This window comes from Osmerus mordax, chromosome 2 (assembly GCF_038355195.1).
Source record: "Osmerus mordax isolate fOsmMor3 chromosome 2, fOsmMor3.pri, whole genome shotgun sequence".
NCBI classification, from domain to species: domain Eukaryota; kingdom Metazoa; phylum Chordata; class Actinopteri; order Osmeriformes; family Osmeridae; genus Osmerus; species Osmerus mordax.
The window spans coordinates 921,972-949,245 of NC_090051.1; the positions used below are offsets into that span (position 1 = coordinate 921,972).

General features: G+C 52.2%; 1 protein-coding gene across 1 annotated transcript in view; it reads left to right on the forward strand.

The window, feature by feature from the left end:
• The window catches only part of tanc1b (tetratricopeptide repeat, ankyrin repeat and coiled-coil containing 1b), a 133,603-nt gene that overhangs the window by 86,205 nt on the left and 20,124 nt on the right, over positions 1 to 27,274 (forward strand). Inside the window, 8 exon segments of the mRNA XM_067254823.1 lie at positions 6,365 to 6,414; positions 6,416 to 6,488; positions 11,744 to 12,025; positions 12,587 to 12,738; positions 17,672 to 17,903; positions 21,390 to 21,556; positions 23,033 to 23,640; positions 26,998 to 27,106. Coding sequence (XP_067110924.1) covers positions 6,365 to 6,414; positions 6,416 to 6,488; positions 11,744 to 12,025; positions 12,587 to 12,738; positions 17,672 to 17,903; positions 21,390 to 21,556; positions 23,033 to 23,640; positions 26,998 to 27,106 — 1,673 coding nt within the window.

Here is a 27,274-nt window from a genome sequence, read left to right on the forward strand (position 1 = left end):
GAAGGCAGGCAGACAGACAAAGAGAGACAGACAGAAAGAGACAGGCAGACATGGTATATTCTAGTAAAATGGGTCTCTCCCAATACAAACACCCTTCACAGGTGTCTCCGACTTCAAACAAAAATACGTGGATACGGCCCCGGTAATGGATACCAAATATGTAAATGTTATTACTGCATGTAAAGTGGGATCTGCAGAGAGGTGAATACCAAATGAGAGAGGGAGGGAGACAAGGAGGAGAGGAGCACTGCAGTTAGAAAACACTCCGTACCATCACAGTGTACACACTGGGAACAGGGGTACACAGTACCCCACATCACAGTGTACACACTGTGAACAGGTACACAGTACCCCACATCACAGTGTACACACTGTGAACAGGTACACAGTACCCCACATCACAGTGTACACACTGGGAACAGGTACACAGTACCCCACATCACAGTGTACACACTGGGAACAGGTACACAGTACCCCACATCGCAGTGTACACACTGGGAACAGGTACACAGTACCCCACATCGCAGTGTACACACTGGGAACAGGTACACAGTACCCCACATCGCAGTGTACACACTGGGAACAGGTACACAGTACCCCACATCACATTGTACACACTAGGAACAGGAATACACAGTAGTCCACTGAAACTGTATGTCTTGAATACCAAAAGCAGTTTGGATTCTGCCGACAGCACAATTTGACACACATTTGGTGTGTTGAGGTAGATATCTGTGTGGATTTAAGAAATCTTTTGACGAAAGGTCTGGCTTTGTTACAGAACATAGTTTGTTACGCTGATCTGGCGATCCAAGCTGAACTGTCTGTGAAGAGGCTTAGGTAGTCAAAGGTCATGTTAAAACTGACCTCAGGAATGCTGTGGTTTTGAAACCCCTGGTTGAGAGGTTTGTGGTCTGTTCTTCAGGGTTATTGACTGTTCAGAGACCCTTAAAGAAAAACCCAAGGTTACTCTGACTTGTCCGAGACGGCACTGGAATAACTCTGAGGTAAGGCCCCTCTGAGAATAGGTTGTATCTACATCCAGACCCTCGTGCTCTGACATGATCAAGGTCGGTAGACTCAGCATGTTAGACCCTGGGGGAGCAGCCTCAATGTTAGGTTGTCTCATTCAGCAGAACATCTGGAAACATCTCAGAGGTCAAGGTGACCGGAGCCCCCAGCTGTCGTCATTGCCTGAGGTCTCCACCTGGTCCAGATGAGATCTCTGGCTCTGGTCACATGATGCCAATGCGTCTTTGCTCATTTCAGATCACAGACGTTTGACCTCTGACGTGGCACTGAGGAGAAGAAGCACCACAAACACATGAGACACAGGTTCTGTGTATGTCTGCTTGGACTCGGTGTGTCCATGAGAGGAGTCTGTTGCAGCATGTTCTGAGGCTGGTGTCTGAGTTCTCTGTGTTATTGACGGCCCTTTCAGGCGGTCTTCGCCGCTTATTGACATCCTCCGTTTGCAGTCTGAAAGACAGTGATTGACAGCAGTAGATCTTTTCATGCGACAGGCCTTGAAAAAGGTCACATTGACAGAGGCCAAGTGTCCTTTCTGCCGGTTCACCATTGTTGAAGGTTACAGTTGGAGTGAGATAAAGACCCTTTGCACATGGATCGATCCACACTGATTCCGAAGATCCAATTAGCATTCAGCTGAGCGGCGTTCATCGATGGATCAGAATGGACCGACAGCCAGTCCTGGAGCTTCTAGACCGCTGCCTGTCCACACAGATATCTGCTGGAGCGTGATTGGCAGTTTACACTTCAATCTCGGTTAGCTAGCTCCATACAATCCAATCCATACTTTTGAGATAGAAGTTTGTGTCTGTGTTCCACACAATTGAAAAGGGTAAGATCCTTTTTTTATAACCCTGGGACTTTTATAAATTATGGACTTCATGTATGAGTGAGTGTAGAGTGTGTTTATACAGTAAGTGGTCTGAATTTTGAGTATGTGTGCACATATGTGTGATCTGTTTGCCTGGTTCCATACCAGACCTGTGTCTGAGCCACTGGAATTCCATTTTACGCTCTCTCAATCCCTACTGGTGTGAACATGGTGGGTGAGAGAGAGATTTGAGCTGTTGTGTGTTTGGTGAACACACTGACTCATGGGGCAGATGGTGGTCACCAGGGGGGCAGGGAGAGGGTGTGTGTGTGTGTGTGTGTGTCTGTGTGTGTGTGTGTGTGGGGGGGGGGGGACTGGCAGGGCTCAGGCTACAGGTAGCAAGCCTACATGTTAAACAATGAATGGTGCATGTTAAACAAGGGGGATATGTAGGATATATGCATATAGATCTTACTGCAGGGTTAGACAAGGGGAGATATTTACATTTACATGTATGCATTTAGCAGACGCTTTTATCCAAAGCGACTTCCAAGAGAGAGCTTTACAGATATAAAATGTATGCGTATGTATAGAGATGTTATTGCAGTGTTAGACAAGGGGAGATATAGGCTGCAGGACTCAGAGTTACACTAGGTATTGGCAGATTGGTGTGCATTGCATGGATAGAGAGAGAGAGAGAGAGAGAGAGAGGGAGGGGGAGAGGGGGAGAGAGGACTGGTAGAGAGAGAGGGCTAGAGAGAGGTAGAGAGAGGTAGAGAGAGAGAGGTATAGAGAGGTAGACTGGTCGAGAGAGAGAGGGGTAGACTGGTAGAGAGAGAGGTAGAGAGAGGTAAAGAAAGGTAGACTGAGAGAGAGAGGTAGAGAGGTAGACTGGTAGAGAGAGAGAGGTACACACACCCCTCCACACACACACACACACACCCCTACACACACACACGCACTCACACACACACATACACACCCCTCCACACACCCACACACACCCGCCCTCCCCCCGCTCTGACACACAAGACACAGAACAGAGGGATTCAGAGGGCAGGCACGCTCCAGAAAGAAGCCCTATTTTCATCAGAATGCATCCTGACATGTCTGTGGAGCTTCAAAGCTGTTCGAAACCAGACATCAAGCTATCATATTCACACACTACACACTCACTCATCTGTAGAACGAGAGAGAGAGAGAGAGAGAGAGAGAGAGAGAGAGAGAGTAGATGACATAGGGTGGATGTGAAATAGCAGGAGGGGGGGGGTAAAGGGGTTGGCACCCCAGGGAAAATTTGGTGTCTGAAAAAAAATATGAAAAACGAGACAACTGACTTGAGAAGTGGTTTTTCCCCTCTATGTAGCTGTAGTGAGGTTGTGTTCGGTAACTGTCAGCTTCATCACCATCCCAAATGGAAGAGACGCTAATCAGCCGTGCTTCTGCACCTCACCAACACAACTCTACTGACTCACCCCTCCTGGAAGGGGATACACCTTGTCGGGTACAAACACAGTAGTGATATCTTTGTGGAATTCCATATTTCCTATTATGTCTGCAGTTGGAGAAGTTGAGAGGGAGAGAGAGAGAGGGGAGGAGAGAGAAAGAGGGAGGAGAGAGATGGAAATGAAGTGAAGGAGAGAGAGAATGACAGGTTGTAACCGTCCTGATATCAGCAGAGGACTGAAGGTGGTGCTTTGCTGTAGAGCTGGACTGCAGCAAAGACTCTCAACTTGACTCTCCTGTCTCCGTCTATCTTGCAGTTTCCCTCTCGTCTTACATCTCTCAACCCTCTCAGTGTGTTTCTTACTTGCCCTCCCTCCCTTGCCTCTGATCACTATCCGCTTCTTTCTTTTCACTCTCTCTCTCTCTCTCTCTCTCTCTCTCTCTCTCTCTCTCTCTCTCTCTCTCTCTCTCTCTCTCTCTTTGTCTCTCTCTCTGTCTCTTTCTCTCTCTGTCTCTCTCTCGTATATCGCTCTCTCGTATATCTCTCTTGCCTCTTTTGCACTCTCCGCACTCTTTCCTCTCTCTCACCTCTCTCTCCTCTCTCTCTCTGTCTATAATCAGACACATTAGAGAGAACCGTGTTTTTTCCCTCTTTCTCTCTTGTTCTCTCTCTTCCTCCTCCCCTCCAGCCCCCCAAATCCATTCTGTATTCCGCCTTTCGTTTTTGTATTTCCTGTGTGTGGCTCATTCAGTCCTTCGCTCGCTTGCCAAGACCCTGTGTGGCTGTGCAGGCAGGGGCGGGGGTGCAGGCGCGCTGGCGCGGTGTTGTGGATGCAGCGTCTCTGAGCCAGAGCGGAGCTGGCGGCGGCTAGCGGCAGAGCAACGCGCCTTCTCATGCCAGTGTGCGTGCCTGGATGGGAGCGCTGGTGCAGAACAATCTCTCGGGGTGCCCTGGTGAGCTCCTTCACAGGGACTATTCTCTGGAGCTCTTCAACTAAGGGCCTCCGCCCTGCCTGCCTGCCTGCCTGCCTGCCTGCCTGTCAGCATGCCTGCCTGTCTGTCTGCATGCCTGTCTGTCTGCATGCCTGCCTGTTGGGGAACCAGAGGTCTCCACCTGTTGTCTAGCCCTGCGTTGCAGTGACTCTGCTGCCTGTCTGTGAGTAGCTGCCCAGCCTAGCTGGAGTCTACCGGGTGCTAAAGATGTGGGGCGCGGGGGCCAGTGTTAAGAGGCCGTCTGTTAAACAGAGCGAAGACATTTAAACAGTGTGGCCAGTGCATGTCTAATCAGCTGCATGCCGAATTAAAGTTCAGCTGTGTCCGACTTGGTTGGTGTTTATTCCAAACTCTGAGCTATATTGGTGTTTGATGTGTGTGAAATTGGAAGTGTCTATGAGTTCCGTTTTTTCATTTTTACAAGGAATGTAAAAAGTTATGTTGATGCAGAGAGAGAGGGTGAGTGAGAGGGAGAAGGGGGAGAGAGAGAGAGAGAGAGAGAGAGAGAGAGAAGGGGGAGATAGAGGGGGAGAGAGAGAGAGAGAAGGGGGAGATAGAGGGGGAGAGAGAGAGAGCCCTTCAAGTCCAGGCAGATGAAGAGAGGAGAGCTTTGATTCTGCTCTTCCTCTGAGAGGGCTGGTCTCCATGGTGATGGTCTTTTGTTGCTGTGCTCCCCAAGACCTTGTTGCTTGTCTCTGCGTCGCCACGGACACTGTTGTCCACTTAAGCCTGGCGGCTCTGAGGCGACGTGCGCAGCTCCCAGTGTCCCTGTGAGGGGTCGTCACGGCGATCATACACTTCTTCCTCCTCTCTCAGAGCGGGTATAGTTTGGTAGTAGCAGCAGTAACTCATTACGCTGTAATGTTGCAATTCAGGACCGGGATCGTTTTGTTGGATGTTGTACATGTCGGTTGCCATAGCTACAACCTCCAGCTGGAACGGTGACTGAGATGTACTGGCTGTGTCTGGGATGTTGATAGTGTGTGTAGAGTGTTTAGGATGTTCCCAGGTTGATAGTGTGTGTAGAGTGTTTAGGATGTTCCCAGGTTGATAGTGTGTGTAGAGTGTTTAGGATGTTCCCAGGTTGATAGTGTGTGTAGAGTGTTTAGGATGTTCCCAGGTTGATAGTGTGTGTAGAGTGTTTAGGATGTTCCCAGGTTGATAGTGTGTGTAATGCGGTCCGGTTCCCCTCGGCTGTCAGATCACATTAGAGACTTTCGGTGGCAGGTTTTTAGGTGGAAGGTTTGTCTGCTGTCTTGCTGCTTGTAAGTACCTGGACACATCACCTCCTCCACCACATCACCTCCTCCACCACATCACCTCCTCCACCACATCACCTCCTCCTGGGAACAGGAGAGGACAGTGATGTGTCCTCCTCCTCCTCCCCCCCCACTCCTCCCCCCCCACTCATCCCCCCTCCTCCTCCTCCTCCCCTTCCTCCTCCCCTTCCTCCTCCTCCCCCTCCTCCTCCCCCTCCTCCCCCCCCATCCTCCCCCCCCACTCCTCCCCTTCCTCCTCCCCCCCCCTCCTCCCCCCCACTCCTCCCCCCCTCCTCCTCCTCCTCCCCTTCCTCTCCTCCCTTCCTCCTCCCCCCATCCTCTCCTCCCCCTCCTCCTCCCCCCCTCCTCCCCCCTCCTCCTCCCCTTCCTCCTCCTCCCCTCCTCCCCCCATCCTCCTCCTCCCCCCTCCTCCTCCCCCCACTCCTCCCCTTCCCCCCCCATCCTCCTCCCCCTCCTTCCCCCCTCCTCCTCCTACCTCCCCTCCTCCACCCCCCCTCCTCCTCCTCCCCCGCCATCCTCCTCCCCCTCCTCCTCCTCCACTGGAGGTGCTGACTCAGAAATGTCACGGTGGATTTTGGTCTTTCAGTTATTTTGCTATCACATCTTTTCTATCACTAAAAGAAGAATATGTCAACAAGCAAGCCGGGGTGCTAAAGTGGGATTTACTTTCTCAGCAAAATGTCCTGATTGGTTTCAGTGAGAGGGGAGTGAGACAGGGTCCACCTTATCATTGGTCACTCCAGACAGAGTAGCAAAATAGTCACACATGCCTGAAGGTAAACATGTTTCCTGTTCTCTCCCACAGCCACCAGCTCCACCAAGCTGGAGGACCTGGGCTATCTGGATGAGCAGCGGAAACACTCCCCTAAGGACGTCCATCCGCCTGCCCTGGCACAACACAGGAGGGCGCCCTCCTCAGGACGCCAAAGGTACTGTACCACACACACACACTGTACAAAATAAAAAGCTCCTAAATTTGATTTACTGAAATCTGCAAGAACCCTGATGTCCTGAAAAAGAGGTCATGCTAATTGGTAGATACACAAGACACCTTGACACAGTATAATAACCGATTAGTCAATAACTTGATTCGTTTTCCATCAAACTCCACTGGTATTACCTTACTAACAGCAACAACAAAAAAGGATACTTAGATTCACAAGCCTGTTTCATCTTCCCTGTACAGTATGTCTCGTAAAATGACAGGCTGAAAGGAACCCCTTAGTGTTCATATTTTATAAGCAGATGAATAATGTAGCGCAACATCATTAAATACTTGCAAACTATTTAACCCTCTTTCAGAACCTTTCCTAGGTTCCCTCCAGCTGTCAACATGGAGTTGTTAGGATTATGTAAATAGTTAAGCTCCCATCTCCCCCAGACTGATCTAAACTCTGGAGTTGCGCAACAGTCAAACAGTGTTTTCTCTGCACGGCTTCCAGAGGGAAGCGATAGAGCTCAGTGATCCAGCGGGACGTGAATCAGAGTACATGTTGAAACCTGCTAGTGCTGGTGGTGGTCTACTGTGTAGGAAAGGCCTGCTGTAGGTAATCTACTGTGTAGGAAAGGCCTGCTGTAGATAATCTACTGTGTAGGAAAGGCCTGCTGTAGATAATCTACTGTGTAGGAAAGGCCTGCTGTAGGTAATCTACAGTGTAGGAAAAGCCTGCTGTAGATAATCTACTGTGTAGGAAAAGCCTGCTGTAGGTAATCTACTGTGTAGGAAAGATCTGCTGTAGGTAATCTACTGTGTAGGAAAGGCCTGCTGTAGGTAATCTACTGTGTAGGAAAGGCCTGCTGTAGGTAATCTACTGTGTAGGAAAAGCCTGCTGTAGGTAATCTACTGTGTAGGAAAGGCCTGCTGTAGATAATCTACTGTGTAGGAAAGGCCTGCTGTAGGTAATCTACTGTGTAGGAAAGGCCTGCTGTAGGTAATCTACTGTGTAGGAAAGGCCTTCTGTAGGTAATCTACTGTGTAGGAAAGGCCTGCTGTAGGTAATCTACTGTGTAGGAAAGGCCTGCTGTAGGTAATCTACTGTGTAGGAAAGGCCTGCTGTAGATAATCTACTGTGTAGGAAAAGCCTGCTGTAGATAATCTACTGTGTAGGAAAGGCCTGCTGTAGATAATCTACTGTGTAGGAAAGGCCTGCTGTAGATAATCTACTGTGTAGGAAAAGCCTGCTGTAGATAATCTACTGTGTAGGAAAGGCCTGCTGTAGGTAATCTACTGTGTAGGAAAGGCCTGCTGTAGGTAATCTACTGTGTAGGAAAGGCCTGCTGTAGGTAATCTACTGTGTAGGAAAAGCCTGCTGTAGATAATCTACTGTGTAGGAAAAGCCTGCTGTAGATAATCTACTGTGTAGGAAAGGCCTGCTGTAGATAATCTACTGTGTAGGAAAAGCCTGCTGTAGGTAATCTACTGTGTAGGAAAGGCCTGCTGTAGGTAATCTACAGTGTAGGAAAAGCCTGCTGTAGATAATCTACTGTGTAGGAAAAGCCTGCTGTAGGTAATCTACTGTGGAGGAAAGATCTGCTGTAGGTAATCTACTGTGTAGGAAAGGCCTGCTGTAGGTAATCTACTGTGTAGGAAAGGCCTGCTGTAGGTAATCTACTGTGTAGGAAAGGCCTGCTGTAGGTAATCTACTGTGTAGGAAAGATCTGCTGTAGGTAATCTACTGTGTAGGAAAGGCCTGCTGTAGGTAATCTACTGTGTAGGAAAGGCCTGCTGTAGGTAATCTACTGTGTAGGAAAGGCCTGCTGTAGGTAATCTACTGTGTAGGAAAGGCCTGCTGTAGGTAATCTACTGTGTAGGAAAGGCCTGCTGTAGATAATCTACTGTGTAGGAAAGGCCTGCTGTAGATAATCTACTGTGTAGGAAAGGCCTGCTGTAGATAATCTACTGTGTAGGAAAAGCCTGCTGTAGATAATCTACTGTGTAGGAAAAGCCTGCTGTAGATAATCTACTGTGTAGGAAAGGCCTGCTGTAGATAATCTACTGTGTAGGAAAGATCTGCTGTAGGTAATCTACTGTGTAGGAAAGGCCTGCTGTAGGTAATCTAAAGTGTAGGAAAAGCCTGCTGTAGATAATCTACTGTGTAGGAAAAGCCTGCTGTAGGTAATCTACTGTGTAGGAAAGATCTGCTGTAGGTAATCTACTGTGTAGGAAAGATCTGCTGTAGGTAATCTACTGTGCAGGAAAGATCTGCTGTAGGTAATCTACTGTGTAGGAAAAGCCTGCTGTAGGTAATCTACTGTGTAGGAAAGGCCTGCTGTAGGTAATCTACTGTGTAGGAAAGGCCTGCTGTAGGTAATCTACTGTGTAGGAAAGGCCTGCTGTAGGTAATCTACTGTGTAGGAAAGATCTGCTGTAGGTAATCTACTGTGTAGGAAAGATCTGCTGTAGGTAATCTACTGTGTAGGAAAGGCCTGCTGTAGGTAATCTACTGTGTAGGAAAGGCCTGCTGTAGGTAATCTACTGTGTAGGAAAGGCCTGCTGTAGATAATCTACTGTGTAGGAAAGATCTGCTGTAGGTAATCTACAGTGTAGGAAAGGCCTGCTGTAGGTAATCTACTGTGTAGGAAAGGCCTGCTGTAGGTAATCTACTGTGTAGGAAAGATCTGCTGTAGGTAATCTACTGTGTAGGAAAGATCTGCTGTAGGTAATCTACTGTGTAGGAAAGATCTGCTGTAGGTAATCTACTGTGTAGGAAAGGCCTGCTGTAGGTAATCTACTGTGTAGGAAAGGCCTGCTGTAGGTAATCTACTGTGTAGGAAAGGCCTGCTGTGGGTAATCTACAGTGTAGGAAAGGCCTGCTGTAGGTAATCTACTGTGTAGGAAAGGCCTGCTGTGGGTAATCTACTGTGTAGGAAAAGCCTGCTGTAGGTAATCTACTGTGTAGGAAAGGCCTGCTGTAGGTAATCTACAGTGTAGGAAAGGCCTGCTGTAGGTAATCTACTGTGTAGGAAAGGCCTGCTGTAGATAATCTACTGTGTAGGAAAGGCCTGCTGTAGGTAATCTACTGTGTAGGAAAGGCCTGCTGTAGGTAATCTACTGTGTAGGAAAGGCCTGCTGTAGGTAATCTACTGTGTAGGAAAGGCCTGCTGTAGGTAATCTACAGTGTAGGAAAGGCCTGCTGTAGGTAATCTACTGTGTAGGAAAGGCCTGCTGTAGATAATCTACTGTGTAGGAAAGGCCTGCTGTAGGTAATCTACTGTGTAGGAAAGGCCTGCTGTAGGTAATCTACTGTGTAGGAAAGGCCTGCTGTAGGTAATCTACTGTGTAGGAAAGGCCTGCTGTAGATAATCTACTGTGTAGGAAAGGCCTGCTGTAGGTAATCTACTGTGTAGGAAAAGCCTGCTGTAGGTAATCTACTGTGTAGGAAAGGCCTGCTGTAGGTAATCTACTGTGTAGGAAAGGCCTGCTGTAGGTAATCTACTGTGTAGGAAAGGCCTGCTGTAGGTAATCTACTGTGTAGGAAAGGCCTGCTGTAGATAATCTACTGTGTAGGAAAAGCCTGCTGTAGGTAATCTACTGTGTAGGAAAGGCCTGCTGTAGATAATCTACTGTGTAGGAAAAGCCTGCTGTAGATAATCTACTGTGTAGGAAAGATCTGCTGTAGATAATCTACTGTGTAGGAAAGGCCTGCTGTAGGTAATCTACTGTGTAGGAAAGGCCTGCTGTAGGTAATCTACTGTGTAGGAAAGGCCTGCTGTAGGTAATCTACTGTGTAGGAAAGATCTGCTGTAGGTAATCTACTGGGTAGGAAAGATCTGCTGTAGGTAATCTACTGTGTAGGAAAGGCCTGCTGTAGGTAATCTACTGTGTAGGAAAGATCTGCTGTAGGTAATATACTGTGTAGGAAAGATCTGCTGTAGGTAATCTACTGTGTAGGAAAGGCCTGCTGTAGGTAATCTACTGTGTAGGAAAAGCCTGCTGTAGGTAATCTACTGTGTAGGAAAAGCCTGCTGTAGGTAATCTACTGTGTAGGAAAGGCCTGCTGTAGGTAATCTACTGTGGAGGAAAAGCCTGCTGTAGAGAGAGAGTTAAAGACAGACAGAGAGAGAGGAGAGAAAGAGACAAGGATAGATAGTGAGAAAGAGATGAGTAGAAGAGAGATGGACAGAGATGGAGACCCAGATAGAAACTGGCTTGCAGAAGGTTACCTGAAGATGAAGGGTGTTACCCAAGATGAACTACCTGGTCATAGAGAATTCAAAAGAGCCTTCCCTCACTCGTCTCAGATCCTTCAGAAGTGAGATATTATGAAACAGGTGACGGCGGCTTCCGCTGTCTTAATCTTGTAGACCAATCTTCTGGATCTGAGGCCCTGGCTGGATTGCTTTCTGATTGATCTCTGCATGCGTTTGATCTGCCAAGGGCGTCAGTATTGCAATTCAGAGAAATGTGAACGTTGTATATTCATTGCATCAGTCAGTGTGAGCTTCCAGGGAGAAACAGAGGTGTGGTCTTGTAGGTAAACAGAACAGTGTCCTGTGTGCCCAGCCTGCAGTGTTCTGTGTGCCCAGGCTGCAGTGTTCTGTGTGCCCAGGCTGCAGTGTTCTGTGTGCCCAGGCTGCAGTGTTCTGTGTGCCCAGGCTGCAGTGTCCTGTGTGCCCAGGCTGCAGTGTTCTGTGTGCCCAGGCTGCAGTGTTCTGTGTGCCCAGGCTGCAGTGTCCTGTGTGCCCAGGCTGCAGTGTCCTGTGTGCCCAGCCTGCAGTGTCCTGTGTGCCCAGCCTGCAGTGTTCTGTGTGCCCAGGCTGCAGTGTCCTGTGTGCCCAGGCTGCAGTGTTCTGTGTGCCCAGGCTGCAGTGTTCTGTGTGCCCAGGCTGCAGTGTCCTGTGTGCCCAGGCTGCAGTGTCCTGTGTGCCCAGCCTGCAGTGTCCTGTGTGCCCAGCCTGCAGTGTTCTGTGTGCCCAGGCTGCAGTGTCCTGTGTGCCCAGGCTGCAGTGTCCTGTGTGCCCAGACTGCAGTGTCCTGTGTGCCCAGACTGCAGTGTCCTGTGTGCCCAGACTGCAGTGTCCTGTGTGCCCAGGCTGCAGTGTTCTGTGTGCCCAGGCTGCAGTGTTCTGTGTGCCCAGCCCAGCCTCCGTCCACCTCCGTCCACCCCCATTCACTGATTTGGAAGTGTCTGTTAAATAACCACATGATTCTGAATATATGATGAATGTTTCCTTCCTCCTGCAGCTCGCCTGACTCCCTACAAGCCTGCTGACATCATGCTGAAGCCTCTGCTCTTCGAGGTCCCGAGCATCACCACCGACTCCGTGTTTGTGGGCCGTGATTGGCTCTTCCAGCAGCTGGAGGACGTCCTGAAGGCCAACGAATCGGGCGAGAAGCGTGGCGCTGTCGTCGTGGGCAACGTGGGCTTCGGTAAAACGGCGGTGATCTCCCGCCTGGTGGCGCTCAGTTGTCATGGCGGCCGGATGCGGCAGATTGCCTCCAACAGTCCCAGCTCCTCACCTAAGAGTAAGACCAGACCCTCTAACCCACAGTAAGACCAGACCCTCTAACCCAGAGTAAGACCAGACCCACTAACCCAGAGTAAGACCAGACCCTCTAACCCACAGTAAGACCAGACCCTCTAACCCAGAGTAAGACCAGACCCACTAACCCAGAGTAAGACCAGACCCTCTAACCCACAGTAAGACCAGACCCTCTAACCCAGAGTAAGACCAGACCCTCTAACCCAGAGTAAGACCAGACCCTCTAACCCAGAGTAAGACCAGACCCTCTAACCCAGAGTAAGACCAGACCCCCTAACCCACAGTAAGACCAGACCCTCTAACCCACAGTAAGACCAGACCCTCTAACCCAGAGTAAGACCAGACCCTCTAACCCAGAGTAAGACCAGACCCTCTAACCCAGAGTAAGACCAGACCCTCTAACCAACAGTAAGACCAGACCCTCTAACCACAGGGTTAGAGGATCTAGTTTATTTAAATGTTGGTAGAAAAGGGTGTGTCACCCGTGTAACTATCTAATGCACCTAACCCTAACCCCAGTCCCCCTCCTCCCTGCTTCCTCCAGACGGGGACTCCCACAGCGCCCCGCCCCTGAGCCAGCCCCCCCAGCCCACGCCGCCCCCCAGCGCCACCAACACCCTGAGGAGCAGCAGCTGTCCCAGCACCCCCGAGATCCAGAGACGCAAGGAGGAGGCCGTCAAACGCCTCGCCGCTAAGGTACCCTCCCAGAGCCCGTACCCACTATTCACACGCTGCCACACGTTTAAGTGACCGGGGGCATGTTCCATAAATCCATAAATTCCATAAATTTGCTTAATGGAACAGGCCTCCAATTTTCAGACTTTTATTTTGTATTAGACTTTACTGCTTGACGCAAGTAAAAAAAAATACAGATATACCAAATACAGATTAAAACTAAAGTAATGAGCCTGGCTTGAAGAAGTAAGAAGTAGAAAGTACAGATATTAGTGGGAGTGAAAGTAAAAAGTTAATATATAAATAAATAGTGAAGTACTGATACCAGAAAAATCTACCTAAGTACAGTAACAAAGTATTTCTTCCCATCTCTGCTCTTGAATGAGCGCAAGGCCTTGATGAAGCTGTTCTTGTTCCCCGGTGGTGTTCTGACTGTGAACACATACCCACCTTGGATGTAAACACTTATTATTGTGATAGTTGCCTGGCGACGGTTTCAGCCAGGTGGGCAGGTCAGATACGCTCTTATCCACGCTCTGGATAAGAGCTGTGTGTCGGTGTGAGGCGTGTGTGTGTGCTGTCTGCAGCAGAGGGAAGAGGCTGTGATGAGGACAGATGCAGGGCTGTACATGTTCTCTAAGTCCTGCAGCGGCACTGCCCACGTCGCTTCTCTCTCTGTCTTTCCTTCTCTTCATCCAATCCTTGATTGGACATGCTCTGATTGGTGTGTTCATCCTGCCAATCACAGAGGCAGGTGATGTGTCTGAGGCAGAAAGGAGGGGTCTGCGTTGCCAAGGGAACATGTTATTCAAGTGGTCATAATAGTGGGGCTGGGGCTGGGTTTGGGGCTGGGTGTGGGGGTGGTGCTGGGGGTGGGGCTGGGTGTGGGGGTGGTGCTGGGGGTGGGGGTGGGGCTGGGTGTGGGGCTGGGAGTGGGGCTGGGTGTGGGGCTGGGTGTGGGGGTGGTGCTGGGGGTGGGGGTGGGGCTGGGTGTGGGGCTGGGTGTGGGGCTGGGTGTGGGGGTGGGGCTGGGGGTGGGGCTGGGGGTGGGTGTGGGGGTGGGGCTGGGTGTGGGGCTGGGTGTGGGTGTGGGGCTGGGTGTGGGGGTGGGGCTGGGGCTGGGTGTGGGGGTGGGTGTGGGGCTGGGTGTGGGGCTGGGTGTGGGGCTGGGTGTGAGGCTGGGTGTGGGGCTGGGTGTGGGGCTGGGTGTGGGGCTGGGGGTGGGGCTGGGTGTGGGGCTGGGTGTGGGGCTGGGGCTGGGGCTGGGTGTGGGGCTGGGTGTGGGGCTGGGTGTGGGGCTGGGTGTGGGGCTGGGTGTGGGGCTGGGGCTGGGGGTGGGGCTGGGTGTGGGGCTGGGTGTGGGGCTGGGTGTGGGGCTGGGGGTGGGGCTGGGTGTGGGGCTGGGTGTGGGGCTGGGTGTGGGGCTGGGTGTGGGGCTGGGGCTGGGTGTGGGGCTGTGGGTGGGGCTGGGTGTGGGGCTGGGGGTGGGGCTGGGTGTGGGGCTGGGTGTGGGGCTGGGGCTGGGGCTTTTTCCAAATGTGTTTACCGCAGCTGTGCTGCAGTGTGTCTCCTAGAAAGCCAACACATGACCATGGTTCATTGGTGAGCCAGTGGTCTGTCAAGACTGCTTGTGCATCCAGGCCACATCTGTGTCACATCACTGTGCTCGCTGCCTCACTGCAGCGCCTGCCACGCTCAGCTGTCAGCTGAGGAGCTGATTGGCAGCCGTTTCTTATTGGCAGGCTGCACTTTTGTCCTTCGTTCTGATTTGTCCATCTGTTTGCCTCTGCAGTATTGTTTGGCAGTACACTACTAAAGACTGCTTTAGAAGACCCCAACAGCTTGATTTCTCTCTCTCTTTTCTCTAACCATCTCATTCTCCCTCTCTCTCTTTCTATCACTGTTTTACACATCAATGATGTGGTGTAATAACTGTGCAGTGATGAGTCTGGGCTGTGGAGCTGTAAGCTGTCCTTTGGCCTTTGTCCTTGTCTGTTTCTCAGTCAGTGTTCGCCTCTCCTCAAGCCTCTGCAGATTGATGTCCCCTGTCCTTCTGCCTCAGTGTTGGACCCTCCAGCTCCCGCAGAGGAACAAGCCATCTCTATTAACCCAGACTGTCCAAACCCATGGCACCGCCATCCGTCAACGAACGAGGCGACTCAATAGTGCATCACCAACCCCCCCCCCCCCCCCCCCCCCCCCTCCCCAACGAGGAGCGAGGAAGCGTGCCCGTACTGCAAGGTCCTCCGCTGCCCTACAGGCGTGCGATCTCTCTGCCGCCTTCGTATCAATCTCAGAGATCATGCCAGGGGAGGGGGGGGGGGGGGTCGCTTAGTTACAGCCAAAGTACTCACTCTTGATTTATCCTTTTGGACCAGTTCTGTTTCCCCCGTTTCAAATGAGGCCGCTTTCACTTGTCACCGCTGTGAGATTTATTCAGAGGTTGTGTCCAGGCAATTTTGAATGGAGACATTTATTATAATTCCTGGTTGTATAAGGAAGGTGGCTGGCGTGGTCTGCCCCAGTAGGAGTGGAGGTAGAGGGATGGGGGTGGAGGTAGAGGGATGGGGGTGGAGGTGGGGGTAAGGGGCTAAGGGTGGAGGTAGAGGGATGGGGGTGGAGGTAGGGGTAAGGGGCTAAGGGTGGAGGTGGGGGTAGGGGGATGGGGTGGGGGTAAGGGGCTAAGGGTGGAGGTAGAGGTGGGGTTAAGGGGCTATGGGTGGAGGTGGGGGTGGAGATGTTAGCTGCAGCTGTCACCAGCAGCCAGGCTCTCGCAGGTAGAGACAGGAGCAGAGTCAGAGCTGCTCCGGGTCCTCCTCCTGCCCCTCCTACAACATCCTCTCCTTCTCCTCCTCCACCTCCTCCCTGGGTCATGGTAAGTGTGTCAGCTCCTGCAGGTTTTAGTGTAATGAGGACAGAGAGTTCCAGATCTCCCCTGGGAGACCCTCCCCTCGTCTAAATCAGATGACCGTGAACACAGCAACCTGGTCTGCACCAGCTGCAGAGGCTCCATCCTACTTTTAGAACTCCGCCTGGGATCGGGTGTTTTTGGTTGGAGGTTATCTGAGGTTGTTCTGCCTATTAACTGGCCGGTTCATCAGCATCGTAATCTGCACACCTTCGCAGGCCTAGCGAGAGGGCTTTGGGGTGATGTCATTACCCAGGTGGGCTTTGGGGTGATGTCATTACCCAGGTGGGCTTTGGGGTGATGTCATTACCCAGGTGGGCTTTGGGGTGATGTCATTACCCAGGTGGGCTTCGGGGTGATGTCATTACCCAGGTGGGCTTTGGGGTGATGTCATTACCCAGGTGGGCTTCGGAAGGCTTGATTAGGTTGATGGATACCGCTGTGAAGGTTCCCCAAGGTCAACTATTAGCGGCTGGTTGCACACAGAAAGTGTTTGCTACAGGCATTTCACCTCTGAATTCATGTGTGACAGGGCGTGTGTCTGTGTGACAGGCCGTGTGTCTGTGTGACAGGCCGTGTGTCTGTGTGACAGGGCGTGTGTCTGTGTGACAGGCCGTGTGTCTGTGTGACAGGCAGTGTGTCTGTGTGACAGGCCGTGTGTCTGTGTGACAGGCCGTGTGTCTGTGTGACAGGCCGTGTGTCTGTGTGACAGGCCGTGTGTCTGTGTGACAGGGCGTGTGTCTGTGTGACAGGCCGTGTGTCTGTGTGACAGGCCGTGTGTCTGTGTGACAGGCCGTGTGTCTGTGTGACAGGCCGTGTGTCTGTGTGACAGGCCGTGTGTCTGTGTGACAGGCCGTGTGTCTGTGTAGCGGGGCGTTTGGGAGAAATTCATTTGCTTTTGACCACTAGCTAGGTATTAGCTCAAACAATGTTTTTGTATATTCAATTAGCTAATCAATAATGAAATAATGAAAGTTTTCAACTGTTTGATAGCTAGCTAGCTTTAAATTATCTAGCTAGGTGCCCCTAGCATGTACGTTCTCTTCTCATTGGTAACAGTAATTTTAAAAAGCGAATAAGTAAGGGATAATGTCCGACGAGGTGTACAATATCACCTGATAATGGACGTTGCGGAGGCGTGAACCGTCCGACGCGCAGCGCATTAATTTATGTTTTCAGGTGTCTTGCAATAGAAATCTAACGTTTTTTTACGTTAGCCAACTCTGATATTTCTAGTCCGCTCAGCTCATAGAACCAACACCAACTTTCCTTTGGCTGAGCTGTTAGCCCGAAAGCTAACGTTATGCTAGCAAGATTCAAAGGCAATAACATTGTGTACGGTTGACAAACAGTAAATATAATTTTACAGTATGTTTGACAAGAAGATTTGCTAGCTAACCAGCCATGTCACTGTGCCAAAATCAATATCAAGATTTTCACAAACAAAGTATTTTTCAAATAGGTTAAAATAAATATTGAAGTCACTCGTTGTAAATACAAGTTAGCTTGTTAAAGTCTTTCAAAATTGTAAATGGAGGCTTTGACTGCGTCCCTGTTGTTATGGTTACTTATTTCAGACACTTTGTACAGGCTCATATACTATGTAGCCAGCGCAATAATTTAGAACGGTGAAAATACAGTTTTGCTGCAATTACATAGTAGGTGTCCGTATATCACCGGATAATGGACAACCCTGCAGCCAATCAAAATCGAGTATTCACCCAGACCATGGTATAAAAAGCGTTATTTGGACTAGGCAGTAGCAGTGGAATTAGGGCAGAGCTTAGCAAGGCGTAGTGGGTGTACAGTACCACGTATTACCTCAGATACCCTTCAGCCAACAAGCCTGTTGCAGTTTCGGCTCTCACAGTACCAGTACCCCGTGACGACACAGGCAGCTTTGCAGATTGCTTGTGACTCCAGCGACAATGTAATCTCCTTTGGTTGTAAAATTCAACATGGTTTGATAACATCCTAAAACGTCCTTTTTAAAGGGAATTTGGATGATATTTGAGCATGTGTTCCCCTCCCTGCTCCCCCCTCCAGGTGGTGGCGTATCACTACTGCCAGGCGGACAACACCTACACCTGCCTGGTTCCTGAGTTTGTGCACAGTGTCGCCGCCCTGCTGGCCAGATCCCACCAGCTGGCCGCGTACCGAGAGCTGCTGCTCAGAGAGCCGCAGCTTCAGAGCATGCTCAGTCTGCGCTCCTGCGTCCAGGACCCCATGGCGGCATTCCGCAGGGGCGTGCTGGAGCCCCTCGCCAACCTCCGCAAAGGTACGTGGATCACGTGACCCGCCGACGGAGACAATGTCCTCCTTCTGGTCTCATTCTCCTTTTCTCCTCTCTCTCTCTCTCTCTCTCTCTCTCTCTCTCTCTCTCTCTCTCTCTCTCTCTCTCTCTCTCTCTCTCTCTCTCTCTCTCCCACACTCTCTCTCTCTCTCTCTCCCTCTCTCTCTCTCTCTCTCTCTCTCTGTCCTGCCTCTCATCTTGCCTCCTGTCTCTCCCTCCACACACCTGAACAACTGGCGTTTCAGAGCTGCTTACACTTACACTCTGCCTTTTCACTTAGTCAGTGCAACAGTTAGTTTTTGTGTTGGTGTTAGTGTTCGCAATTGTGTCTCTCGGATCAGCCAAGCAGCCATCACCAGCAGCATGTAGCTGGACTGATAACACCTCCATCACCAGCAGCATGTAGCTGGACTGATAACACCTCCATCACCAGCAGCATGTAGCTGGACTGATAACACCTCCATCACCAGCAGCATGTAGCTGGACTGATAACACCTCCATCACCAGCAGCATGTAGCTGGACTGATAACACCTCCATCACCAGCAGCATGTAGCTGGACTGATAACACCTCCATCACCAGCAGCATGTAGCTGGACTGATAACACCTCCATCACCAGCAGCATGTAGCTGGACTGATAACACCTCCATCACCAGCAGCATGTAGCTGGACTGATAACACCTCCATCACCAGCAGCATGTAGCTGGACTGATAACACCTCCATCACCAGCAGCATGTAGCTGGACTGATAACACCTCCATCACAGAAAGGCAGTGGAGAACTGGAGCAGATGGCCGAAAGCGAATAGAATCCACATCAAGGCTGTGAATAGCTTCATGTTGGAGAACACTATTGATTTGAACTGACAATGTTGGAAATGCGCTTTTGTGTTGTCATGCAAGGCTACTGCCTCAGCAAGGGAAGGAAGGTCAGAGGGGCGATCTCAAGGTCACTGTTGTCATACACCATACATGTCTAGCACATGTGCTCCATCTGATCAACATGTTGCTTCTGCCGGCTGCTCCAGTGCATGTGTAGAGAAACAAATATTGTTATTTCTATGATGGAGATGGAAAATAATGTGTGTGTGAGCGGGTGTGTGTGAGCGGGGAGAGGGTGTGTGAGCGGGGAGAGGGTGTGTGTGAGCTGGGAGAGGGTGTGTGTGTTAGCAGGGAGAGGGTGTGTGTGTGAGCGGGGAGAGGGTGTGTGTTAGCGGGGAGAGGGTGTGTGTTAGCGGGGAGAGGGTGTGTGTTAGCGGGGAGAGGGTGTGTGTTAACAGGGAGAGGGTGTGTGTGAGCGGGGAGAGGGTGTGTGAGCGGGGAGAGGGTGTGTGTTAGCGGGGAGAGGGTGTGTGTGAGCGGGGAGAGGGTGTGTGTGAGCGGGGAGAGGGTGTGTGTGAGCGGGGAGAGGGTGTGTGTGAGCGGGGAGAGGGTGTGTGTGAGCGGGGAGAGGGTGTGTGTGAGCGGGGAGAGGGTGTGTGTTAGCGGGGAGAGGGTGTGTGTGAGCGGGGAGAGGGTGTGTGTGAGCGGGGAGAGGGTGTGTGTGAGCGGGGAGAGGGTGTGTGTGAGCGGGGAGAGGGTGTGTGTGAGCGGGGAGAGGGTGTGTGTGAGCGGGGAGAGGGTGTGTGTGAGCGGGGAGAGGGTGTGTGTTAGCGGGGAGAGGGTGTGTGTTAGCGGGGAGAGGGTGTGTGTGAGCGGGGAGAGGGTGTGTGTTAGCGGGGAGAGGGTGTGTGTGAGCGGGGAGAGGGTGTGTGTTAGCGGGGAGAGGGTGTGTGTTAGCGGGGAGAGGGTGTGTGTTAGCGGGGAGAGGGTGTGTGTTAGCGGGGAGAGGGTGTGTGTGAGCGGGGAGAGGGTGTGTGTGAGCGGGGAGAGGGTGTGTGTGAGCGGGGAGAGGGTGTGTGTGAGCGGGGAGAGGGTGTGTGTTAGCGGGGAGAGGATGTGTGTGTTAGCGGGGAGAGGGTGTGTGTGAGCGGGGAGAGGGTGTGTGTGAGCGGGGAGAGGGTGTGTGTGAGCGGGGAGAGGGTGTGTGTGAGCGGGGAGAGGGTGTGTGTTAGCGGGGAGAGGGTGTGTGTTAGCGGGGAGAGGGTGTGTGTTAGCGGGGAGAGGGTGTGTGTGAGCGGGGAGAGGGTGTGTGTTAGCGGGGAGAGGGTGTGTGTGAGCGGGGAGAGGGTGTGTGTGAGCGGGGAGAGGGTGTGTGTGAGCGGGGAGAGGGTGTGTGTGAGCGGGGAGAGGGTGTGTGTGAGCGGGGAGAGGGTGTGTGTGAGCGGGGAGAGGGTGTGTGTTAGCGGGGAGAGGGTGTGTGTTAGCGGGGAGAGGGTGTGTGTTAGCGGGGAGAGGGTGTGTGTGAGCGGGGAGAGGGTGTGTGTTAGCGGGGAGAGGGTGTGTGTGAGCGGGGAGCGGGTGTGTGTGAGCGGGGAGAGGGTGTGTGTTAGCGGGGAGAGGGTGTGTGTGAGGGGGGAGAGGGTGTGTGTGAGGGGGGAGAGGGTGTGTGTGAGCGGGGAGAGGGTGTGTGTGAGCGGGGAGCGGGTGTGTGTGAGCGGGGAGAGGGTGTGTGTGAGCGGGGAGCGGGTGTGTGATAGCGGGGAGCGGGGAGAAAATAAATCTTTGATGTGTCATCTTCATGACAGTGTAACACCAGTCTCTGCTGCTCTGTGGGATGTTATTACAACAACCAGAGAAAGATCTGTTCATGCAGGGCTTTACAAAGAATACAGAAAAGGTTCATATCACAAGCAGAATACACAGAAGTTCTTCTGGCACAAATCTCATATATTCTCAAATATTTCTCTGTAATGAATTTTTCAGTATGTTTCCGATCACTGTGTGAAGAGTAGGAGAATGACTGGAGAACTGGAGAGAGAAGCGGCTCACCCCCTCCCCCCCGCCACCCCCCTCACCCTCGCCTCACCCCTCCCCTCACCCCACCTCACCCCTCCCCTCCCCCCCGCCACCCCCTCACCCTCGCCTCACCCCTCCCCTCACCCCACCTCACCCTTCCCCTCCCCCCCGCCACCACCTCACCCCCGCCTCACCCCTCCCTTCCCCCCCGCCACCCCCCTCACCCCTCCCCTCCCCCCCCGCCACCCCCCTCCCCCCCGCCACCCCCGCCTCACCTGTGCGCTGTGAGAGAGAGGCTGGAGTCTGACTGTTCATGTTTCACGATCACTGCAGCTGCTCTGCCAGTCCCACTCCTACAATCACACTTCAGACAGGAAAAGTTTCATTCTTTTTCCGGGTCAGTTGAGTTTCTTTGAGTTTGAGCCCCAGGTGTGTGTGTGTGTGTGTGTGTGTGTGTGTGTGTGTGTGTGTGTGTGTGTGAGGCAGCCTGCGGAGCTATAGATTGGACTCCCCTGCAGTTGCCTCTGTTAGCCGCACTGTTCTGAGCTGGACTGACAACTCATCGAACTGTTGTTTTGTTACACATCATCCTCTCCCTGTGTGTGTGTGTGTGTGTGTGTGTGTGTGTCGTACAGAGAAGAAGATTCCCGAGGAGGACCACATCATCTTGATTGACGGGCTGAACGAGGCAGAGTTCCACAAGCCGGACTACGGCGACACCATCGCCTCCTTCATCACCAAGATCATCTCCCAGTTTCCGTCCTGGCTCCAGCTGGTGGTCACTGTGAGGGTCAACCTGCTGGTGAGGACATCCCACATTATCATGGCTGCAGTCAAGTCATTAGTCACCCACGAGTACAGGTGAACGCTGTCTTCTCTTGTCGTAATCTGTTTAGGAGGTATAGATATCTGTGATTAGCAGGTGAGCTGTACCAGGTGAGTGCTCCAGCGTACTACAGTGATACTCAAACATACCTCCACTAGTGGAATGAGTAGATATCCGTTAATGATAGCAGCCTCTCAACGAGTGACGCTGCAGGATGCTGGCGAGCAGGGACACTGAGGCGGCGGCTTCTTCTCTCATACAGCACGCAGTCTTGTACCAACAATCATTTCTGTAGTGTCAAGAAAGTCCCGGAAGGTTCTGGAAAGTGCTGGACCAGGCAGAGTGAACTGCCGTGCTGTGAATGACTTGCTGCTTAGCTGATTTACAGGCGGTTAAGTTAATCTAACCGCTTCTCTCAGCCCAGAGAGCTGCAGACAGGGCTGGGGCCAGCCATGAGGGAGAGACCACTGCAGACAGAATGTCTGGAGGAGAGTGTGTTATTTTACGTGATCAGTGGCTGAACAAGATGGTCTCTACACAACGCCTTTGTTTGACTGAGTAATACCTGGCTTCCTCCCTCTTCCAGTACTACCTTGCTCTCCTCTCCCTCTCTCTCTCTCCCTCTCTCTCTCTCTCTCTCCCTCTCTCTCTCTCTCTCTCTCTCTCTCTCTCCTCTCTCTCTCTCTCTCTCTCTCTCTCTCTCCCTCTCTCTCTCTCCTCTCTCTCTCTCTCTCTTATGTGTTATTCATGTGTTTTCTCGGCCCGCTGTCGGCAGGCGGGACGTGATGAGGGAGAAGGTGTTATCTTGCCGTCGCCATGGTTCCCCGTGCTCAGACAGCGTAGGGATTGAAGGGATTACGCTGCATTGATTTCCCCGACCGCTAGGAGTGAGGAGTGAGATTGAAGTGGCGTCTCCAGCTGTGCTTCTGGATCTGGCCACAGTCGCGCACTACAGAAGTGCTGTCCCCTACCTGCTGGGCTGATAGCCCGGCCCCAGGCCCTCTGTCTGCCCTGCCTGTGCTGGGCTGATAGCCCGGCCCCAGGCCCTCTGTCTGCCCTGCCTGTGCTGATAGCCCGGCCCCAGGCCCTCTGTCTGCCCTGCCTGTGCTGATAGCCCGGCCCCAGGCCCTCTGTCTGCCCTGCCTGTGCTGGGCTGATAGCCCGGCCCCAGGGCTGCGTGAGCAGGGCCTCCTGGCCCCGGCCCTGGCTCTGATGACAGCCCCTCAGTACACCGGCAACACTGCCTCCTGGGTGAGGGGAGCTGTGTTGGCTGCTTCCCATTGCCTTGAGACTGATAGTCAAATATATCCAGACACGGTCGTTTGATTTACACACACGTCTGGCTTTCTCATTCCCATGTGTCATCTTTTTATGTGGATGGTGGGAGTGTGTGTGTGTGTGTGTGTGTGTGTGTGTAATCTAACGGCTGGTGTCCTGTCTCTCTGTCCTCAGGATATCACCAGCCTGCTGCCCTTCTCCCAGATCTCCCTGGATGACTACCCCGACAACAAGGACATCGCCAGCGACCTGAACGCCTACATCCAGTACCGTATCAACAGCAGCAGGGACATCATGAACAACATCTCCCTCAACGGCAAGGCCGACCCCGCCGTCGTGGCCAAGGTCAGCAGCCACCTCATGGCCCTGAGCCAGGGCTCCTACCTGTACCTCAAGCTGACCCTTGACCTCTTCGAGAGGGGTCACCTGGTCATCAAGAGCGCCAGCTACAAGGTGGTGCCGGTGTCGCTGTCCGAGCTGTACCAGCTGCAGTGCAACATGAAGTTCATGAGCAACTCTGCGTTCGAGCGCTGCCAGCCCGTGCTGAATGTGGCGCTGGCGTCGCTGCACCCCATGACAGACGAGCAGCTGTTCCACGCCATGAACGCGGGCAGCGTGCGCGGCGAGCTGCGCTGGGACGACTTCCTGCAGCGCATGGACATCCTGTCCTGCTTCCTGGTGAAGAGGAGAGACAAGACCCGCATGTTCTGCCACCCCTCCTTCAGGGAGTGGCTGGTGTGGAGGGCGGACGGAGAGAGCAGCGACTTCCTGTGTGACCCCAGGTGAGTTCCTGCTCAGGGAGAGACCGTTGGCGTGGTAGCGGTGAAGTCTCTAGACGTTCACAAGGTTAAGATGTTAGTCCTCTCAGTGTAGTTCTGTTAGAGGGAGACAGAGTGAGGGAGAGGGAGAGGGAGAGAGGGAGGGAGACTGACGGTGAGTGGCCTTTGGTCGCAGGCAGACAGATAAGCAGCACTCTTATCACTCAGGGAGAAGGACGAAACTCTCACACTGATCATTGCTTCTCTGGTTCACCTGTCTTAGCCTCACTGCTTCTCTGGTTCACCTGTCTTAGCCTCACTGCCTCTCTGGTTCACCTGTCTTAGCCTCACTGCCTCTCTGGTTCACCTGTCTTAGCCTCACTGCCTCTCTGGTTCACCTGTCTTAGCCTCACTGCCTCTCTGGTTCACCTGTCAGCATCACTGCCTCTCTGGTTCACCTGTCTTAGCCTCACTGCCTCTCTGGTTCACCTGTCTTAGCCTCACTGCCTCTCTGGTTCACCTGTCTTAGCCTCACTGCCTCTCTGGTTCACCTGTCTTAGCCTCACTGCCTCTCTGGTTCACCTGTCTTAGCCTCACTGCCTCTCTGGTTCACCTGTCTTAGCCTCACTGCCTCTCTGGTTCACCTGTCTTAGCCTCACTGCCTCTCTGGTTCACCTGTCTTAGCATCACTGCCTCTCTGGTTCACCTGTCTTAGCATCACTGCCTCTCTGGTTCACCTGTCTTAGCATCGCGTGTGGAACAAATCTCACCATTTCAGCTGACAGAGGCTTCAGTTCAGTAATCAGGGAGCACAACACAGGTCAGGAAGTTTAAGAATGACTCATCTAGTGCCAAGGAAACGACCATGATGATGATGTTGATGATGGTGGCGGTGATATCTGTCTCTGTCTGAAAAGGAAATCGAACATCCAGACAGCTTCCGTTGTGTCTGTCTGAGTCACGCTGCTGTGTCTAACTCAATATCAGCTGTGCTCGCCTGTGTGCGGGCAGCATCGATCCACAAGCTCTCTGGACTCTTCCTACGCCACCCGCACTAGACCGCTCTGACCAAGAACACACACTGGACAGCACTTCTTTAAGGTCACATTAACTACCGGGGAGTCTGGTGGCTGAGCGGTGAGGGAATCGGGCTAGTAATCCGAAGGTTGCCAGTTCGATTCCCGGTCATGCCAACTGATGTTGTGTCCTTGGGCAAGGCACTTCACCCTACTTGCCTCGGGGGAATTTCCCTGTACTTACTGTAAGTCGCTCTGGATAAGAGCGTCTGCTAAATGACTAAATGTAAATGTAAACTACCATGTAACTACATTCAGTAGCAGCATTAAGGTTCAAACCCTAAATACATATCATTTGTTAGAATCGGGATGACTATGATCTTGGCTCCACAGATGGCAAGCTAAAATGTAATCCTACCAGTATTGCTAATTAAGGACTCTCACATTCATAAAATGAGGGGAAGAGAAACTAACTAGATGAGAAGGAAAGAAAAAACATGGAATATTTTTAACCCTCAAAGGCAAAGGGGGAAAAAGGGTCCCTCACTTTAAATATGTATGCATACTTGTGAAATATGAACAAGTAATCTGCTGCGTGCCACTTAGAGGATTTTGCCGAGAGAAGCTCAATCTGAAGAACAGATGATGTCTTCCTGCGGCGTCTTCCTGTTATTCAGGGTGCTGGGTGATGTCATCCTGGAGCCTCTGATGTCATCCTGGAGTCCCTGATGTCATCCTGGAGCCTCTGATGTCATCCTGGAGCCCCTGATGTCATCCTGGAGCCCCTGATGTCATCCTGGAGCCTCTGATGTCATCCTGGAGCCTCTGATGTCATCCTGGAGCCCCTGATGTCATCCTGGAGCCCCTGATGTCATCCTGGAGCCCCTGATGTCATCCTGGAGCCTCTGATGTCATCCTGGAGCCCCTGATGTCATCCTGGAGCCCCTGATGTCATCCTGGAGCCCCTGATGTCATCCTGGAGCCCCTGATGTCATCCTGGAGCCTCTGATGTCATCCTGGAGCCTCTGATGTCATCCTGGAGCCCCTGATGTCATCCTGGAGCCCCTGATGTCATCCTGGAGCCTCTGATGTCATCCTGGAGCCTCTGATGTCATCCTGGAGCCCCTGATGTCATCCTGGAGCCTCTGATGTCATCCTGGAGCCTCTGATGTCATCCTGGAGCCTCTGATGTCATCCTGGAGCCCCTGATGTCATCCTGGAGCCTCTGATGTCATCCTGGAGCCTCTGATGTCATCCTGGTGCCTTGTACGCTCATAGGAGGCTGCGGACCCCAGCCCTCAGCCCCAGCCCCCAGCCCTCAGCCCCCAACCCTCTGACCCCAGCCCTCAGTCCCCAGCCTCAGCTCCCAGACCTCAGCCCTGCCCTGGACAAGAAGTCTGCTACTGCCTTGATTTTTGAAAGACACTCTCACAAACACACACACACACAGCAGGGGCCCTAACAGAGAGGATTTCACCCAGATCAAAGTGAACTGCGATCATGCATGGCCTTTTAATGAAGTTCCCTTCTAATTAACAACAGAGCAAGCCTCGTTAAGAGGGGGTGGGGGGGCAGACACAAGGGCTGTGTTCTCCTCAGAACACGCTGGAACTACCAGCCGTCATCAGCCTGTCGAGACGAGCACCGAGCAACAGAGGAAATCATGCCCTGATAATGACAACCATCTCTTCAGTTTCCAACGGCTGAAACGAGGAGGTCCAATGAACTCCCTTGGAGCAAATGAAAAAGATTTCATTGGGCGTGAGATGCACAAGTCAGCTATCAGTACCCAATCAGAAGGTGTGACTGCTGATAAACATTGTACGCTTACCAGAGAGTGCCTCCAAACATCTTGATCCATCAGACATAGAACATTTCTGTGCCACTGAAAACACTAAATAAGAATAACTGTCTATTGGTGGTGATGGTACTGTATATGGGAGTCAGATGGCTGAGTGGTTAGGGAATCGGGCTATTAATCAGAAGGTTGCCGGTACTTAATGTACTAAATGTAAATGTATATAAACCTAAACTACAGTATTCCCTCTGATACTCCTAACCTACATTAGACCCTCCCATTCAGGGCGGAGGCTCCTCCCCTTCAGGGCGGAGGCTCCTCCCCTTCAGGGCGGAGGCTCCTCCCCTTCATGGCGGAGCCTTCTCCCCTTCAGGGCGGAGCCTCCTCCCCTTCAGGGCGGAGGCTCCTCCCCTTCATGGCGGAGCCTCCTCCCCTTCAGGGCGGAGCCTCCTCCCCTTCAGTCTGTCATACAGTGTTTCTGGGTGTGTATCTGTCTATGGGTGTGGCTGGTGCTGCAGTATGGACAGTAGATTGACCCCCCCCCCCCCCCCCCCCCCCCTCCCTCAGGAGTGGCCACGCCCTCTTGGCCTTCATGCTCTCCAGACAGGACGGGAAGCTGAACCGGCAGCAGACCGTGGAGCTGGGACACCACATCCTCAAAGCTCACATATTCAAGGTACTGGACCATACCACACCATACCACACCACACCATACCACACCACACCATACCTCACCATACCACACCATACCACACCATACCACATCCTCAAAGCTCACATATTCAAGGTACTGGACCATACCACACCATACCTCACCATACCACACCAATACCACACCATACCT